At 51.9% G+C, this 20,900-nt stretch overlaps 1 protein-coding gene across 3 annotated transcripts in view; it reads right to left on the bottom strand.

The window, feature by feature from the left end:
• The window catches only part of FANCD2 (FA complementation group D2), a 251,017-nt gene that overhangs the window by 143,375 nt on the left and 86,742 nt on the right, over positions 1-20,900 (bottom strand). For all 3 annotated transcript variants that reach the window (XM_088479530.1, XM_088479531.1, XM_088479532.1), the window contains exons 22-23: positions 19,011-19,084; positions 8,839-8,976 (exon numbers count right to left, since the gene is read on the bottom strand). In XM_088479530.1, the coding sequence (XP_088335656.1) occupies positions 8,839-8,976; positions 19,011-19,084 (212 nt within the window). The remainder of the gene's footprint in view (positions 1-8,838; positions 8,977-19,010; positions 19,085-20,900) is intronic.

Raw genomic sequence — 20,900 nt, 5'->3', positions numbered from 1 at the left:
ATAGGTCCATGACACCGACCGCAAATATTACTCCGTTACTGCAACCTGCGCAGATGCAGCTGACTTTTAGGTAATTTGAGTACATTCGAACAAATAAGCAATACACAGATGCCAACCCACCATACACAGCAATACACAGATGCCATCCCACCGTACATAGCAATACACAGATGCCATCCCACCGTACATAGCAATACACAGATGCCATCCCACCATACATAGCAATACACAGATGCCATCCCACCATACACAGCAATACACAGATGCCATCCCACCATACATAGCAATACACAGATGTCATCCCACCATACACAGCAATACACAGATGCCATCCCACCGTACATAGCAATACACAGATGCCATCCCACCGTACATAGCAATACACAGATGCCATCCCACCATACATAGCAATACACAGATGCCATCCCACCATACACAGCAATACACAGATGCCATCCCACCATACACAGCAATACACAGATGCCATCCCACCATACATAGCAATACACAGATGTCATCCCACCATACATAGCAATACACAGATGCCATCCCACCATACATAGCAATACACAGATGTCATCCCACCATACATAGCAATACACAGATGCCATCCCACCATACACAGCAATACACAGGTGCCATCCCACCATACATAGCAATACACAGATGCCATCCCACCATACACAGCAATACACAGATGCCATCCCACCATACACAGCAATACACAGATGCCATCCCACCATACACAGCAATACACAGATGCCATCCCACCATACACAGCAATACACAGATGCCATCCCACCATACACAACAATACACAGATGCCATCCCACCGTACACAGCAGTACACAGATGCCATCCCACCATATATAGCAATACACTGATGTCATCCCACCGTACATAGCAATACACAGATGCCATCCCACCATACACAGCAATACACAGATGCCATCCCACCATACACAGCAATACACAGATGTCATCCCACCATACACAGCAATACACAGATGCCATCCCACCATACACAGCAATACACAGATGCCATCCCACCATACACAGCAATACACAGATGCCATCCCACCATACACAGCAATAAACAGATGCCATCCCACCGTACACAGCAGTACACAGATGCCATCCCACCATATATAGCAATACACTGATGTCATCCCACCGTACATAGCAATACACAGATGCCATCCCACCGTACATAGCTATACACAGATGCCATCCCACCATACATAGCAATACACAGATGCCATCCCACCATACATAGCAATACACGGATGCCATCCCACCATACATAGCAATACACAGATGCCATCCCACCGTACATAGCAATACACAGATGCCATCCCACCAGTCATAGCTTTAGAATTATCATCCTTATCAGACCCAACCGCTTAACAGTGATAGAAAAAACAAGAGATATGGTAAGAACTTACCTTTGTTATCTCTGTTTCTACGAAGTCCATAGGGTCCACAGGGTGACCTTGGGGTATAGCTGGATCCTGGATCCTCGGGTACCACGGAGTTAAAGCTTTTAGCTGCTCCCAGGATGCACTTGGGTCCATCCTCCTCTATACCCCGCCCCCGAGCCACAGGCACCTCAGTTGGTAAGCAGCCCAGGCCGGAAGAGGAGACGAAACAGAGAGAAGGAAGACTGGAACACACAAGAACCATACTCACAGAAATGGGAGACGGAAAACCGGTGACCAGTCACACAGCCCATATGAAGCCAGGTGCGTCAGGGCGGGTGCCCTGTGGACCCTATGGACTTCGTAGAAACAGAGATAACAAAGGCAAGTTCTTACCATATCTCTTGTTTTCTACTTCAGGATCCATTGGGGTCCACAGGGTGACCTTGGGGATGTCCCAAAGCAGTCCAACTAAGGGCGGGGACGCTCCTGTGCTGATAGGAGAACCCGGCGCCCAAAGGATGCATCCTGAGAGGCAAAGGTGTCAAACACATAGAACCTCAAAAAGGTCTGAATGGAAGACCAGGTGGCCGCCTTACACAGCTGAACAGCAGAGGCGCCACGGCTAGCAGCCCAAGAAGGGCCCACAGACCGAGTGGAATGAGCCATAACAGAGGCTGGAACAGGTAAACCCTCCTGCATATAAGCCTCAATAATAACAGAACGAAGCCAAAGGGCTAGAGTCTGTTTGTTGGCAGGCCAACCCCTCTTGTGAAAACCAAAGAGGATAAACAAAGAATCCGACTTCCTCACAGAACTAGTCCGGTCCACATAAACCTGGAGTGCACGGACAACGTCTAAGGAAGCCTCCCCAGCCGAAAGATCAGGCAACTGAAAGGCTAGTACAACAATTTCCTGATTAATGTGGAACCTGGAAACCACCTTAGGCAGGAAATCAGGACGAGTGCGAAGCACCACTCTGTCCTGATGAAAAACCAGAAAAGGGGAACGACAGGAAAACGCCCCCAAATCCGAAACCCTCCTGGCAGAAGCAATTGCCAAGAGGAAAACAGTCTTAAAAGTTAGCCACTTGAGCTCCACTGACTCCAAGGGCTCAAAGGAGGACCCTGTAAGGCCCGAAGAACCACCGCCAAATCCCACGGGGCCACAGGTGGCACAAAGGGAGGCTGGATTCTTAAAACACCCTGGAAAAAGGTGTGTACGTCCGGCATAGCAGCAATCCTGCGCTGGAACCACACCGACAGAACAGACACGTGCACCTTCAGTGAGGAAAGACGTAATCCTAAATCCAAACCCGACTGAAGGAAAGCTAGAATACGCGAAACACGGAACACCTGGGGATCATATTTTCTGGCCTCGCACCACTGAAAGTAAGTGTGCCACACTCTGTGGTAGATCCTCGCGGAAGCAGGCTTGCGCGCCCTCAGCATGGTGGTAATAACGGAGCTAGAAAAGCCCCGAGACCTCAGGACGGCTGTCTCAAGAGCCACGCTGTCAAAAATAGTCGACCCAGATCCGGGTGAAGACAGGACCCCTGAGACAACAGGTCCCGCCGTTGAGGTAGGAGGTACGGAGCGTCGATGGACAGGCTCCGCAGATCGGAGTACCACGGCCTTCTGGGCCACCAGGATCAGTGTGCCTCCGTCCTGCTTGAACTTGCGCAGGATCCGAGGCAGCAGAGATATCGGAGGGAACAAGTAAGCCAGGCGAAGCAACCATTTCACCGACAGTGCGTCTATTAGACTTGCGCCTGTGTCCCTTGTCCTTGACCCGTATACGGGCAGCTTGTGATTGTGACAGGACGCCATCAGGTCCAGTTCCGGCAGCCCCCACTTGTCCACGAGTAGTTGGAATACCTCTGGATGAAGCGACCATTCCCCGGGATGCACGTCGTAACGGCTGAGGAAGTCTGCCTCCCAATTGAGGACTCCCGGGATGAAGACTGCCGAGAGAGCTGGAAGATAGCGCTCCGCCCAAGCCAGGACGCGGGAAACCTCCGACATCGCAGCTCGACTGCGAGTCCCTCCCTGGTGATTGATGTACGCCGCCGTGGTGGCGTTGTCCGACTGCACCTGAACGGCCCTTCCGTGAAGAGCGGTGCCGGACGACTGCAGGGCTCTGTACACTGCCCGCAGTTCCAGGATGTTGATGGGAAGAATCGCTTCCTCCGCCGACCAACGACCCTGAAGTGACAAGGAGCCTGTCACCGCCCCCCAACCCCGGAGACTGGCATCTGTCGTGAGCAGTACCCACTCCGGGATCCAAAAGGGGCGCCCCTCGAGGAGATGAGCTGTCTGTAGCCACCAGGCCAGGGACAGATGCACCTCCGAGGACAACACCAGCATCTGAGAGCGGATCCTGTGTGGCAATCCGTTCCATGCCGACACCATGGACTCCAAAACTCTCATCGTTGAGTGCACCGACACTCTTCCCCTGCTCAGACAACTGTGAATCCGCAGCTGTAAGGAGAAGACCTTCTCTGGAGTCAGAAAAATCCGTTGTTGAAGAGAGTCCAGAAGGGCCCCCAAATGAACCATCCGCTGAGATGGGATGAGGGAGGACTTCTTCCAGTTGATCAACCACCCGTGCGCCTGTAGGCAAGCGACCGTCAGGTCGAGATGCTGGATCAGTACCTCCGGGGAGCTTGCCAGCAAGAGGAGGTCATCTAGATACGGTAGCAACCGTATCCCCTGGCTCCGAAGGTGAGCCACCATGACCGCCATCACCTTGGTAAATACCCTTGGTGCCGTGGAGAGGCCAAAGGGTAGAGCCCTGAATTGGTAGTGGTTGTGGAGAATAGCAAACCGCAGAAACCGTTGGTGCGATGTTGCTATAGGCACATGGAGGTAGGCGTCCTGGATATCCAGGGAGACCATATAATCCCCCGGTTCCATCGCCAGAATGATGGAACGCAAAGTTTCCATCCTGAATTTGGGAACCCTGAGAAATCTGTTCAGGGACTTCAAATTGAGGATGGGGCGATGAGAGCCATTGGGTTTCTGCACCAGAAACAGCGTAGAGTAATAACCCATCCCACGTTGAGATTGTGGCACGGGTATAATGACCCCCACCGTCAGCAAGGCCTCTATGGCTTCCTGAACCTGCAAGGCCTTGGTTTTGTCCTGAGAAGGACTCGTGCAAAAAAACTGGCGAGGCGGCCTGTGCCGAAAAGACAGGGCGTACCCCTGGGAGACCACTTCTCGCACCCAGGCATCCGTGGTGGTATTGTGCCAGCACTGGGCGAATTGAAGAAGTCGGCCTCCCACTCTGAGGTCCCCCAGAGGGAGGCCCACCCCATCATGCCGAAGGCTTATCTTCTTGCTTGGAAGAAGGGCGCCTAGCACTCCAGGCTTGCTTCTTTGGCTTTGAGGCGGTCTTGGTTGCAGACTGCCTCGGGAAGGACTTACCTTTTGCCTTGCCCTGAACCCGAAAGGAGCGAAAGGCCGTGCTCCGGACCTTAGCAGGTGTCGTAGCTGAAGGGAGGAAGGCTGACTTGGACTTTGCCAGGGTATCTACTATTTTGTCCAGGTCCGGACCAAATAGTAACTCTCCATTAAAAGGTAAGGCCTCCAAGCCTTTCTTTGAATCAGCGTCTGCTCTCCAAGACCTCAACCACAAGGATCTGCGAGCAGACACTGCTGCCGCCGAAACCCTAGAGGTCAGCAAGCTAGCATCCAAAAATGCTTCTCCAATGTAGGAAGCGGCATCTCTCATCTGTCCTAACAACGCCCTCTGGACATCCGAAGCTTCATCCGTAAACGTATCCTCCAAGGCGTTGGCCCAACCCTCAATGGCCTTGGCCACCCAGGAGATGGCCATGGACGAACGGGCCACAGCCCCTGAGAGAGAATAAATAGACTTTAGACAAGTCTCCACCTTCCTGTCCGTAGGATCCTTCAGCGAGGATATAGACGGCAATAGCAAAGTAGCACTCCTGATGAGGCGTGTTACATGGGAATCAATCGCAGGCGGAGTTTCCCATTTCTTACAATGCGCCTCCGGAAACGGATAGTTGGACGCCAACCGCTTCTGTGGCAGGAATCGCTTACTGGGCGTCTGCCAGGCCACCGCCATGTGATCCGTCAACTGATCAGACAAAGGGAACGCTGCAGAAGTAACCTTAGCTTTTTTTAAACTAGGATACCTCGACTTGGGAGCGGGAGCCTCATCCTCAATCAGAAGAATGGCCCGCACCGCCCTAACCAGAGCCCGCACATTGATGGAAGACTTAGTGTCTACCTCCTGGACTGAGGCATCTGAGGCTGAGTCATCCTGCACCTCGCCATCATCCGAGGACCCCTCAGAGTCCGAAAAATGCGCAGCCTGCGCCATAACTGTGCGTTTAGACGCCCTGGAGGGCACGTCACTGCGCAACATCGACTGAAAAGCCGAAGATGCTGCCGCCAAATCTTGGACAGTGTGGGAAAACGCATCCACCCAGGGTGGAGGAGCTGCCACAGGAGCCTGAAACGGCACCACAGCCTGCTGCGCCACCGGGGTGGACTGTATATACATTGGCAACCCCGCATAGGGACCAACAGGCTGAGACCCCGGGGGAGTCTGCAATAATTGTGGGACACCCGGGGAAAGGGGGATGGTAGGCTGGGGCAACGTCCTAGTAGGGACGGCAGTCGGGAATGACAAACGGCCCGCGATGGACACCAGCACCTGGGAAAACATCGCCCATGGTGGCTCCTGCGACATAGGAGGTTTAGACGTACCAGGGATCGCCTGGCACCGTCCGCACAGGCCGTCCTGCTACAAATCCTCCCTATCCACTCCTGCAGAACAGCACCTGCAGTAGAACAATACCGGAGCCACGGAGTGCTCAATCTCCTCCTCAGACATGACCGACTATATAATTAAATATACAGTTATGACACAGGAAGAAAACGTGCGCACTCACCAGTGTGCTGGACAACAGCCCACAATATGGTACTGTGTAGCACACAACCGTATGTGACGGACCTCACAAATACGTGATCTATATAATTGAGGTCAGTAGAAACACCCTTCCCCCGCACACCTTTAGGGCTTGTAGGAGAAGGAAAGGGATAGGTATAAGCTGACAGTAAGTAGAAATTAGCACAGACAGGCAGCACTAGCAAAAGTCACATACCATGCAGAGAAGATATACTCACTGCACCTTTCCACTACAATCAACCTGCCCAGATTCAGTGTCTGGGAGGGCTATAGTGCTGTGTACACTGTCCTTGTCGGGGGAGAGGTACACAGGGGGACCGGTCCGCGTGCTCCCTGAGAGTATCTGCACTGCCACAGAGAAAATGGCCGCTGGAGACCTCAGAGGAGGAGTGGCCCGAGTATCTGCAGCTCAGCGACGCCAGACTACACGTTGAAAGGCGCGCTGAGCTGAGGGGAGGAGCCGCTGACAGGGAAGGCTTCCTCCCCTGGCTAGCATATTAACCCCCAAGGTTGCCGGCATCCCGCTTGCCTTATTTACCCTGGTGGTCTAGTGGTCTGGCGGGGTATGCCTCAGCTGGAGGGGGGGCCGCCGCCACCGCTAGCGCCCCCGGTCTGTCCCCTAGAATCGGGGGCATGGGACTGCATTTTTAAAAGGAACCCGCGCACCGCCGCTAATCAGCGGTGCGCGGCTTACCTGGATCTCCCCGGCGTCTCCGGCAGCAGTCCCGGGGGAAACCAGAGTCCGGCTAGTACAGACTCTGGCTTCCCCCGCCGCGAGCCCCAGTTCAGTGCTGGCGTCGCGGCGCCAGCAGGGAGAAGGAGCGGCAGTGTGGGCGTCTGTACAGACAGCCCATCGCTGCCGCTCTGAAGAAAAACTTATTGAAAATAAATTTAGAAAAAAAAAAAAAGCTTTAGGGGGCTGCTCCTGCAGCCCCCCCCCCCGCAGGGTGACCCGACTCCGGCCGGGCACCATCTTAAACTGAGGTGCCTGTGGCTCGGGGGCGGGGTATAGGGGAGGATGGACCCAAGTGCATCCTGGGAGCAGCTGAAAGCTTTAACTCCGTGGTGCCCGAGGATCCAGGATCCAGCTATACCCCAAGGTCACCCTGTGGACCCTGAAGTAGAAAGTGACAGTAACAGTAAATGATCAGAAATGGAAAGTGAGGAAAGACCACTAAGGAGGGTCTGGGGATATAGACCCCCCACCAACCCACATACATGGGGACTGGCACAAAACATGGCTACAATCCAGTAGGACAGTTTCCTCTGGGCAGACTATGCCTAATGTAGGGCTGCCTTTCCCAGTTACACCACCATACCCGCCTCCCATAAACCAGTGTAGCTCCTGACGTTCTGCATCTAAAGAGGCTTCCGGGGGGCGCGACACTAGGAGGCCCCCACTCCTGAGCGCACTTACAGAAAACAGAATTCCCTATAGGCAGGACCTATATATGGGGGAGGAGTCACAGACTTACACATATGTAACATACCCCTTACCCACAGCATCAATCCCCCATAGAATGTACCCACAGCATCGATCCCCCATAGAATGTACCCACAGCATCAATCCCCCATAGAATGTACCCACAGCATCAATCCCCATAGAATGTACCCACAGCATCAATCCCCCATAGAATGTACCCACAGCATCGATCCCCCATAGAATGTACCCACAGCATCAATCCCCCATAGAAAGTACCCACAGCATCAATCCCCCATAGAATTTACCCATAGCATCGATCCCCCATAGAATGTACCCACAGCATCGATTCCCCATAGAACGTACCCACAGCATCGATCCCCCATAGAATGTACCCACAGCATCGATCCCCCATAGAACGTACCCACAGCATCGATCCCCCATAGAATGTACCCACAGCATCAATCCCCCATAGAATGTACCCACAGCATCAATCCCCCATAGAATGTACCCACAGCATCAATTCCCCATAGAATGTACCCACAGCATCGATCCCCCATAGAACGTACCCACAGCATCGATCCCCCATAGAATGTACCCACAGCATCAATCCCCCATAGAATGTACCCACAGCATCAATCCCCCATAGAATGTACCCACAGCATCAATCCCCCATAGAATATACCCACAGCATCGATCCCCCATAGAACGTACCCACAGCATCGATCCCCCATAGAATGTACCCACAGCATCAATTCCCCATAGAATGTACCCACAGCATCAATCCCCCATAGAATGTACCCACAGCATCAATTCCCCATAGAATGTACCCACAGCATCAATTCCCCATAGAATGTACCCACAGCATCGATCCCCCATAGAATGTACCCACAGCATCGATCCCCCATAGAACGTACAATGCAAAATAAAACTTCAAATATGTAACTGTAGAAATAAAATCTCTGACATTAGAGGGGAAGGAAATTCCCCCTCGCCCCTGGTGTCTCTCCTACATAACGCTGAGCATTTTGTGCTTCTGTGGGGACTGGAACTCACCGCCCGTCCCGGCTTGTTGGCGCTGCACCTTTAGTGACGATGTCATGTGACAGAAGGGGGAGGAGATTGATGACTACCGCGCTCTGGCTCTCATCCTCCTCCAGGTTGTACATGGCCTTTACAGGGAATAAGTGGTTACTGGAGAGAGAAGACACAAACGTTACATAGCCAGAAGCCTCTTCATACCAGCTGTGTGCACCCCTCATAGTGCCAGGAGACTGGATACGATGTACCCGGGGGTGTGTTCTGTATATGCGCCTAATGACTCTCACAGGGCTGAGGCCTAATACACCCCCCTCATAGTGCCAGGAGACTGGATATGATGTACCCGGGGGTGTGTTCTGTATATGCGCCTAATGACCCTCACAGGGCTGAGGCCTAATACACTCCTCATAGTGCCAGGAGACTGGATATGATGTACCCGGGGGAGTGTTCTGTATATGCGTCTAATGGCTCTCACAGGGCTGAGGCCTAATACACCCCTCATAGTGCCAGGAGACTGGATACGATGTACCCGGGAGGTTGTTCTGTATATGCGCCTAATGGCTCTCACAGGGCTGAGGCCTAATACACCCCTCATAGTGCCAGGAGACTGGATACGATGTACCCGGGAGGTTGTTCTGTATATGCGCCTAATGACTCTCACAGGGCTGAGGCCTAATACACCCCCTCATAGTGCCAGGAGACTGGATATGATGTACCCGGGGGTGTGTTCTGTATATGCGCCTAATGACCCTCACAGGGCTGAGGCCTAATACACTCCTCATAGTGCCAGGAGACTGGATATGATGTACCCGGGGGTGTGTTCTGTATATGCGCCTAATGACCCTCACAGGGCTGAGGCCTAATACACTCCTCATAGTGCCAGGAGACTGGATATGATGTACCCGGGGGTGTGTTCTGTATATGCGCCTAATGACCCTCACAGGGCTGAGGCCTAATACACTCCTCATAGTGCCAGCAGACTGGATATGATGTACCCGGGGGAGTGTTCTGTATATGCGCCTAATGACCCTCACAGGGCTGAGGCCTAATACACTCCTCATAGTGCCAGGAGACTGGATATGATGTACCCGGGGGTGTGTTCTGTATATGCGCCTAATGACCCTCACAGGGCTGAGGCCTAATACACTCCTCATAGTGCCAGGAGACTGGATATGATGTACCCGGGGGAGTGTTCTGTATATGCGTCTAATGGCTCTCACAGGGCTGAGGCCTAATACACCCCTCATAGTGCCAGGAGACTGGATACGATGTACCCGGGAGGTTGTTCTGTATATGCGCCTAATGACTCTCACAGGGCTGAGGCCTAATACACCCCCTCATAGTGCCAGGAGACTGTATACGATGTACCCGGGGGTGTGTTCTGTATATGCGCCTAATGGCTCTCACAGGGCTGAGGCCTAATACACCCCCTCATAGTGCCAGGAGACTGTATATGATGTACCCAGGGGGGTGTTCTGTATATGCGCCTAATGGCTCTCACAGGGGTGAGGCCTAATACACCCCCCTCATAGTGCCAGGAGACTGTATATGATGTACCCGGGGGTATGTTCTGTATATGCGCCTAATGACTATCACAGGGCTGAGGCCTAATACACCCCCCTCATAGTGCCAGGAGACTGTATATGATGTACCCGGGGGTGTGTTCTGTATATGCGCCTAATGACTCTCACAGGGCTGAGGCCTAATACACCCCCTCATAGTGCCAGGAGACTGGATATGATGTACCCGGGGGGGTGTTCTGTATATGCGCCTAATGACTCTCACAGGGCTGAGGCCTAATATACTCCCCTCATAGTGCCAGGAGACTGGATATGATGTACCCGGGGGGGTGTTCTGTATATGCGCCTAATGACTCTCACAGGGCTGAGGCCTAATACACCCCCCTCATAGTGCCAGGAGACTGTATATGATGTACCCGGGGGGGTGTTCTGTATATGCGCCTAATGACTCTCACAGGGCTGAGGCCTAATACACCCCCCTCATAGTGCCAGGAGACTGTATATGATGTACCCGGGGGGGTGTTCTGTATATGCGCCTAATGACCCTCACAGAGCTGAGGCCTAATACACCCCCCTCATAGTGCCAGGAGACTGGATATGATGTACCCGGGGGTGTGTTCTGTATATGCGCCTAATGACTCTCACAGGGCTGAGGCAAAATACACCCCCCTTCATAGTGCCAGGAGACTGTATATGATGTACCCGGGGGGTGTTCTGTATATGCGCCTAATGACTCTCACAGGGCTGAGGCCTAATACACACCTCATAGTGCCAGGAGACTGGATATGATGTACCCGGGGGTGTGTTCTGTATATGCGCCAAATGACTCTCACAGGGCTGAGGCCTAATACACCCCCCTCATAGTGCCAGGAGACTGGATACGATGTACCCGGGGGGGTGTTCTGTATATGCACCTAATGACTCTCACAGGGCTGAGGCCTAATACACCCCCCTTCATAGTGCCAGGAGACTGTATATGATGTACCCGGGGGGGTGTTCTGTATATGCGCCTAATGACTCTCACAGGGCTGAGGCCTAATACACCCCCCTTCATAGTGCCAGGAGACTGTATATGATGTACCCGGGGGGTGTTCTGTATATGCGCCTAATGACTCTCACAGGGCTGAGGCCTAATACACACCTCGTAGTGCCAGGAGACTGGATATGATGTACCCGGGGGTGTGTTCTGTATATGCGCCTAATGACTCTCACAGGGCTGAGGCCTAATACACCCCCCTCATAGTGCCAGGAGACTGGATACGATGTACCCGGGGGTGTGTTCTGTATATGCGCCTAATGACTTTCACAGGGCTGAGGCCTAATACACCCCCTCATAGTGCCAGGAGACTGGATATGATGTACCCGGGGGGGTGTTCTGTATATGCGCCTAATGACTCTCACAGGGCTGAGGCCTAATACACACCTCATAGTGCCAGGAGACTGTATATGATGTACCCGGGGGTATGTTCTGTATATGCGCCTAATGACTCTCACAGGGCTGAGGCCTAATACACCCCCCTCATAGTGCCAGGAGACTGGATATGATGTACCCGGGGGGGTGTGTTCTGTATATGCGCCTAATGACTTTCACAGGGCTGAGGCCTAATACACCCCCTCATAGTGCCAGGAGACTGGATATGATGTACCCGGGGGTGTTCTGAATATGCGCCTAATGGCTCTCACAGGGCTAAGGCCTAATACACCCCCCTCATAGTGCCAGGAGACTGGATATGATGTACCCGGAGGTGTGTTCTGTATATGCGCCTAATGACCCTCACAGGGCTGAGGACTAATACACCCCCCTCATAGTGCCAGGAGACAGTATACGATGTACCCGGGGGTATGTTCTGTATATGCGCCTAATGACTATCACAGGGCTGAGGCCTAATACACCCCCTCATAGTGCCAGGAGACTGGATACGATGTACCCGGGGGGGGGTTCTGTATATGCGCCTAATGACTCTCACAGGGCTGAGGCCTAATACACCCCCTCATAGTGCCAAGAGACTGGATACGATGTACCCGGGGGGGTGTTCTGTATATGCGCCTAATGGCTCTCACAGGGCTGAGGCCTAATACACCCCCTCATAGTGCCAGGAGACTGTATATGATGTACCCTGGGGTTTGTTCTGTATATGCGCCTAATGACTCTCACAGGGCTGAGGGCTAATACACCCCCCTCATAGTGCCAGGAGACTGGATATGATGTACCCGGGGGGTGTTCTGTATATGCGCCTAATGACTCTCACAGGGCTGAGGCCTAATACACCCCCTCATAGTGCCAGGAGACTGTATATGATGTACCCGGGGGTGTGTTCTGTATATGCGCCTAATGACTCTCACAGGGCTGAGGCCTAATACACACCCCTCATAGTGCCAGGAGACTGTATATGATGTACCCGGGGGGTGTTCTGTATATGCGCCTAATGGCTCTCACAGGGCTGAGGCCTAATACACCCCCCTCATAGTGCCAGGAGACTGGATACGATGTATCCGGGGGGGTGTTCTGTATATGCGCCTAATGGCTCTCACAGGGCTAAGGCCTAATACACCCCCCTCATAGTGCCAGGAGACTGGATATGATGTACCCGGAGGTGTGTTCTGTATATGCGCCTAATGACCCTCACAGGGCTGAGGACTAATACACCCCCCTCATAGTGCCAGGAGACAGTATACGATGTACCCGGGGGTATGTTCTGTATATGCGCCTAATGACTATCACAGGGCTGAGGCCTAATACACCCCCTCATAGTGCCAGGAGACTGGATATGATGTACCCGGGGGTGTTCTGTATATGCGCCTAATGACCCTCACAGGGCTGAGGCCTAATACACCCCTCATAGTGCCAGGAGACTGGATATGATGTACCCGGAGGTGTGTTCTGTATATGCACCTAATGACTCTCACAGGGCTGAGGCCTAATACACCCCCTCATAGTGCCAGGAGACTGGATATGATGTACCCGGGGGTGTGTTCTGTATATGCGCCTAATGGCTCTCACAGGGCTGAGGCCTAATACACCCCCTCATAGTGCCAGGAGACTGGATATGATGTACCCAGGGGGGTGTTCTGTATATGCACCTAATGGCTCTCACAGGGCTGAGGCCTAATACACCCCTCATAGTGCCAGGAGACTGTATATGATGTACCCGGGGGGGGTGTTCTGTATATGCGCCTAATGACCCTCACAGGGCTGAGGCCTAATACACAACCCTCATAGTGCCAGGAGACTGGATATGATGTACCCGGGGGGGTGTTCTGTATATGCGCCTAATGACTCTCACAGGGCTGAGGCCTAATATACCCCTCATAGTGCCAGGAGACTGTATATGATGTACCCGGGGGTGTGTTCTGTATATGCGCCTAATGGCTCTCACAGGGCTGAGGCCTAATACACCCCTCATAGTGCCAGGAGACTGGATATGATGTACCCGGGAGGGTGTTCTGTATATGCGCCTAATGACCCTCACAGGGGTGAGGCGTAATACACCCCCTCATAGTGCAAGGAGACTGGATACGATGTACCCGGGGGTGTGTTCTGTATATGCGCCTAATGGCTCTCACAGGGCTGAGGCCTAATACACCCCTCATAGTGCCAGGAGACTGTATATGATGTACCCAGGGGGGTGTTCTGTATATGCACCTAATGGCTCTCACAGGGCTGAGGCCTAATACACCCCTCATAGTACCAGGAGACTGGATATGATGTACCCGGTGGTGTGTTCTGTATATGCGCCTAATGACTCTCACAGGGCTGAGGCCTAATACACCCCCCTCATAGTGCCAGGAGACTGTATACGATGTACCCGGGGGGGGTGTTCTGTATATGCACATAATGGCTCTCACAGGGCTGAGGCCTAATACACCCCCCTCATAGTGCCAGGAGACTGGATATGATGTACCCGGGGGAGTGTTCTGTATATGCAACTAATGACTCTCACAGGGCTGAGGCCTAATACACCCCCCTCATAGTGCCAGGAGACTGTATACGATGTACCCGGGGGGGGTGTTCTGTATATGCGCCTAATGACCCTCACAGGGCTGAGGCCTAATATACCCCCCTCATAGTGCCAGGAGACTGGATATGATGTACCCGGGGGGGTGTTCTGTATATGCGCCTAATGACCCTCACAAGGCTGAGGCCTAATACACCCCCTCATAGTGCCAGGAGACGGGATATGATGTACCCGGGGGGGTGTTCTGTATATGCGCCTAATGACCCTCACAAGGCTGAGGCCTAATACACCCCCTCATAGTGCCAGGAGAATGGATATGATGTACCCGGGGGTGTGTTCTGTATATGCGCCTAATGACTATCACAGGGCTGAGGCCTAATACACCCCTCATAGTGCCAGGAGACTGTATATGATGTACCCGGGGGTGTGTTCTGTATATGCGCCTAATGACTCTCACAGGGCTGAGGCCTAATACACCCCCCTCATAGTGCCAGGAGACTGGATATGATGTACCCGGGGGTGTGTTCTGTATATGCGCCTAATGACTCTCACAGGGCTGAGGCCTAATACACCCCTCATAGTGCCAGGAGACTGGATATGATGTACCCGGGGGTGTGTTCTGTATATGCGCCTAATGACTCTCACAGGGCTGAGGCCTAATACACCCCTCATAGTGCCAGGAGACTGTATATGATGTACCCGGGGGTGTGTTCTGTATATGCGCCTAATGGCTCTCACAGGGCTGAGGCCTAATACACCCCCTCATAGTGCCAGGAGACAGGATATGATGTACCCGGGGGGTGTTCTGTATATGCGCCTAATGGCTCTCACAGGGCTGAGGCCTAATACACCCCTTATAGTGCCAGGAGACTGGATACGATGTACCCGGGGGGGTGTTCTGTACATGCGCCTAATGACCCTCACAGGGCTGAAGCCTAATACACACCCCTCATAGTGCCAGGAGACTGGATATGATGTACCCGAGGGTGTGTTCTGTATATGCGCCTAATGACTCTCACAGGGCTGAGGCCTAATACACCCCTCATAGTGCCAGGAGACAGGATAAGATGTACCCGGGGGTGTGTTCTGTATATGCACCTAATGACTCTCACAGGGCTGAGGCCTAATACACCCCTCATAGTGCCAGGAGACTGGATATGATGTACCCGGGGGGGTGTTCTGTATATGCACCTAATGGCTCTCACAGGGGTGAGGCCTAATACACCCCCTCATAGTGCCAGGAGACTGGATATGATGTACCCGGGGGGGTGTTCTGTATATGCGCCTAATGACTATCACAGGGGTGAGGCCTAATACACCCCCCTCATAGTGCCAGGAGACTGGATATGATGTACCCGGGGGGGTGTTCTGTATATGCACCTAATGGCTCTCACAGGGGTGAGGCCTAATACACCCCCTCATAGTGCCAGGAGACTGGATATGATGTACCCGGGGGTGTGTTCTGTATATGCACCTAATGACTCTCACAGGGCTGAGGCCTAATACACCCCTCATAGTGCCAGGAGACAGGATATGATGTACCCGGGGGTATGTTCTGTATATACGCCTAATGACTCTCACAGGGCTGAGGCCTAATACACCCCCTCATAGTGCCAGGAGACTGTATACGATGTACCCGGGGGGGTGTTCTGTATATGCGCCTAATGACTCTCACAGGGCTGAGGCCTAATACACCCCCCTCATAGTGCCAGGAGACTGGATATGATGTACACGGGGGGTGTTCTGTATATGCGCCTAATGACTCTCACAGGGCTGAGGCCTAATACACCCACCTCATAGTGCCAGGAGACTGGATATGATGTACCCGGGGGGGTGTTCTGTATATGCGCCTAATGACTCTCACAGGGGTGAGGCCTAATACACCCCCCTCATAGTGCCAGGAGACTGGATATGATGTACCCGGGGGGGTGTTCTGTATATGCGCCTAATGACTCTCACAGGGCTGAGGCCTAATACACCCCTCATAGTGCCAGGAAATTGGATACGATATACCCGGGGGGTGTTCTGTATATGCGCCTAAAGGCTCTCACAGGGCGGAGGCCTAATACACCCCCCTCATAGTGCCAGGAGACTGGATATGATGTAACCGGGGGTGTGTTCTGTATATGCGCCTAATGACTCTCACAGGGCTAAGGCCTAATATACCCCCCTCATAGTGCCAGGAGACTGGATATGATGTACCCGGGGGGGTGTTCTGTATATGCGCCTAATGACTCTCACAGGGCTGAGGCCTAATACACACCCCTCATAGTGCCAGGAGACTGTATATGATGTACCCGGGGGGAGTTCTGTATATGCGCCTAATGACTCTCACAGGGCTGAGGCCTAATACACCCCTTATAGTGCCAGGAGACTGGATACGATGTACCCGGGGGTGTGTTCTGTATATGCGCCTAATGACTCTCACAGGGCTGAGGCCTAATTCACCCCTTATAGTGCCAGGAGACTGGATACGATGTACCCGGGGGTGTGTTCTGTATATGCGCCTAATGACTCTCACAGGGCTGAGGCCTAATACACCCCCTCATAGTGCCAGGAGACTGGATACGATGTACCCGGGGGGGTGTTCTGTATATGCGCCTAATGACCCTCACAGGGCTGAGGCCTAATACACCCCCTCATAGTGCCAGGAGACTGGATATGATGTACCCGGGGGGTGTTCTGTATATGCGCCTAATGACTCTCACAGGGCTGAGGCCTACTACACACACCTCATAGTGCCAGGAGACTGGATATGATGTACCCGGGGGTGTGTTCTGTATATGCGCCTAATGACTCTCACAGGGCTGAGGCCTAATACACCCCCCTCATAGTGCCAGGAGACTGGATATGATGTACCCGGGGGGGTGTTCTGTATATGCGCCTAATGACCCTCACAGGGCTGAGGCCTAATACACCCCCTCATAGTGCCAGGAGACTGGATATGATGTACCCGGGGGGTGTGTTCTGTATATGCGCCTAATGACCCTCACAGGGCTGAGGCCTAATACACACCCTCATAGTGCCAGGAGACTGGATATGATGTACCCGGGGGTGTGTTCTGTATATGCGTCTAATGACTCTCACAGGGCTGAGGCCTAATACACACCCCTCATAGTGCCAGGAGACTGTATACGATGTACCCGGGGGGGTGTTCTGTATATGCACCTAATGGCTCTCACAGGGGTGAGGCCTAATACACCCCCTCATAGTGCCAGGAGACTGGATATGATGTACCCGGAGGTGTGTTCTGTATATGCGCCTAATGACTATCACAGGGCTGAGGCCTAATACACACCCCTCATAGTGCCAGGAGACTGTATACGATGTACCCGGGGGGGTGTTCTGTATATGCACCTAATGGCTCTCACAGGGGTGAGGCCTAATACACCCCCTCATAGTGCCAGGAGACTGGATATGATGTACCCGGGGGTGTTTTCTGTATATGCACCTAATGACTCTCACAGGGCTGAGGCCTAATACACACCCCTCATAGTGCCAGGAGACTGGATACGATGTACCCAGGGGGGTGTTCTGTATATGCGCCTAATGACTCTCACAGGGCTGAGGCCTAATACACCCCTCATAGTGCCAGGAGACTGTATACGATGTACTCGGGGGGGTGTTCTGTATATGCACCTAATGGCTCTCACAGGGGTGAGGCCTAATACACCCCCTCATAGTGCCAGGAGACTGGATATGATGTACCCGGAGGTGTGTTCTGTATATGCGCCTAATGACTATCACAGGGCTGAGGCCTAATACACACCCCTCATAGTGCCAGGAGACTGTATACGATGTACCCGGGGGGGTGTTCTGTATATGCACCTAATGGCTCTCACAGGGGTGAGGCCTAATACACCCCCTCATAGTGCCAGGAGACTGGATATGATGTACCCGGGGGTGTTTTCTGTATATGCACCTAATGACTCTCACAGGGCTGAGGCCTAATACACCCCTCATAGTGCCAGGAGACTGTATACGATGTACTTGGGGGGGTGTTCTGTATATGCACCTAATGGCTCTCACAGGGGTGAGGCCTAATACACCCCCTCATAGTGCCAGGAGACTGGATATGATGTACCCGGGGGTGTGTTCTGTATATGCGCCTAATGACTATCACAGGGGTGAGGCCTAATACACCCCCTCATAGTGCCAGGAGACTGTATACGATGTACCCGGGGGGGTGTTCTGTATATGCACCTAATGGCTCTCACAGGGGTGAGGCCTAATACACCCCCTCATAGTGCCAGGAGACTGGATACGATGTACCCGGGGGTATGTTCTGTATATGCACCTAATGACTATCACAGGGCTGAGGCCTAATACACCCCCCTCATAGTGCCAGGAGACTGTATACGATGTACCCGGGGGGGTGTTCTGTATATGCACCTAATGGCTCTCACAGGGGTGAGGCCTAATACACCCCCTCATAGTGCCAGGAGACTGGATATGATGTACCCGGGGGTATGTTCTGTATATGCACCTAATGACTATCACAGGGCTGAGGCCTAATACACCCCCCTCATAGTGCCAGGAGACTGTATACGATGTACCCGGGGGGGTGTTCTGTATATGCACCTAATGGCTCTCACAGGGGTGAGGCCTAATACACCCCCTCATAGTGCCAGGAGACTGGATATGATGTACCCGGGGGTATGTTCTGTATATGCACCTAATGACTATCACAGGGCTGAGGCCTAATACACACCCTTCCACTACTTGCTCAAGATCCACCACATAGTCGTCCTGAAAATCGTCCACCACGGTCTTCCTCACGTATTCCTGCAAGAGGTAACAATAAGGATTAATAAGCAATGTCCCCAATAATAGACATACACTGGTGGCCAAAATTGCGGACACGTTTTGAAATTTGAATGTTTTTCACCTTGGAATGCTTATAAACTGTTACACGTCACGCAGTGCAATGATTCATATATCAAATGAAAGGAAATGTAATGCTGAATTCAACACAATAAACAGAGGTCAAATATTTGCATTACAAGGGAAGTTATGCAGTCAAAACAACACTAAGAGGGGTATTCAATATGGGAGCGAAGAGTCCGTGCTGGACTTTCGCACCACATCGGAGATTTTCCTGAGATAAAGTATCGGGCGCGCGTCCGCTTTATCCCCGTATTCAACATGAAACCTACGAAAACGGGAAGGTGCAAAGTGGGATCTGCGTAAAGTTGTAAAAACATGGGGGAACACTATGGGTACCCCCGTTTTAGCCTGCAAATGAAAGTCGGGGAAATAAATAGCCGCAGCAGGTGTTTTTTCCCGACATTGAAGAAGTGATGCAGAAGAGCACTTAGGTTATTTTTTTCGTTTTTTAAGTGGTCCCATCAAATTTGGGGTACATGAAAATAGGTACTAGCATATTATTATGTCCCTAAAGTAAGTTTTAAAAAATTATGCAAATATGCACCTGCCGCTAATAGCCTATTCTAGAATACACCTGCCGCTAATAGCCTATTCTAGAATACACCTGCCGCTAATAATCTATTCTAGAATACACCTGCAGCCAATAGCCTATTCTAGAATACACCTGCCACTAATAATCTATTCTAGAATACGCCTGCCGCTAATAGCCTATTCTAGAATACACCTGCCACTAATAGCCTATTCTAGAATACACCTGCCGCTATTAATCTATTCTAGAATACACCTGCCGCTAATAACCTATTCTAGAATACACCTGCCGCTAATAATCTATTCTAGAATACATCTGCCGCTAATAACCTATTCTAGAATACACCTGCCGCTAATAGCCTATTCTAGAATACACCTGCCGCTAGTAGCCTATTCTAGAATACACCTGCCGCTAATAGCCTATTCTAGAATACACCTGCAGCCAATAGCCTATTCTAGAATACACCTGCCGCTAATAGCCTATTCTAGAATACACCTGCTGCTAATAGCCTATTCTAGAATACACCTGCTGCTAATAACCTATTCTAGAATACACCTGCAGCCAATAGCCTATTCTAGAATACACCTGCCACTAATAATCTATTCTAGAATACGCCTGCCGCTAATAGCCTATTCTAGAATACACCTGCAGCCAATAGCCTATTCTAGAATACACCTGCCACTAATAGCCTATTCTAGAATACACCTGCAGCCAATAGCCTATTCTAGAATACACCTGCAGCCAATAGCCTATTCTAGAATACACCTGCCGCTAATAGCCTATTCTAGAATACACCTGCACCTAATAGCCTATTCTAGAATACACCTGCCACTAATAATCTATTCTAGAATACGCCTGCCGCTAATAGTCTATTCTAGAATACACCTGCCGCTAATAGCCTATTCTAGAATACACCTGCAGCCAATAGCCTATTCTAGAATACACCTGCCGCTAATAGCCTATTCTAGAATACACCTGCCGCTAATAGCCTATTCTAGAATACAACTGCCGCTAATAACCTATTCTAGAATACACCTGCCGCTAATAGCCTATTCTAGAATACACCTGCCGCTAATAGCCTATTCTAGAATACACCTGCCGCTAATAGTCTATTCTAGAATACACCTGCCGCTAATAGCCTATTCTAGAATACACCTGCCGCTAATAGCCTATTCTAGAATACAC

Source organism: Taudactylus pleione, unplaced genomic scaffold (assembly GCF_031769625.1).
Source record: "Taudactylus pleione unplaced genomic scaffold, aTauple2 ptg000239l, whole genome shotgun sequence".
NCBI classification, from domain to species: Eukaryota; Metazoa; Chordata; class Amphibia; order Anura; family Myobatrachidae; genus Taudactylus; species Taudactylus pleione.
This window is presented reverse-complemented; position numbering and strand designations above follow the sequence as displayed.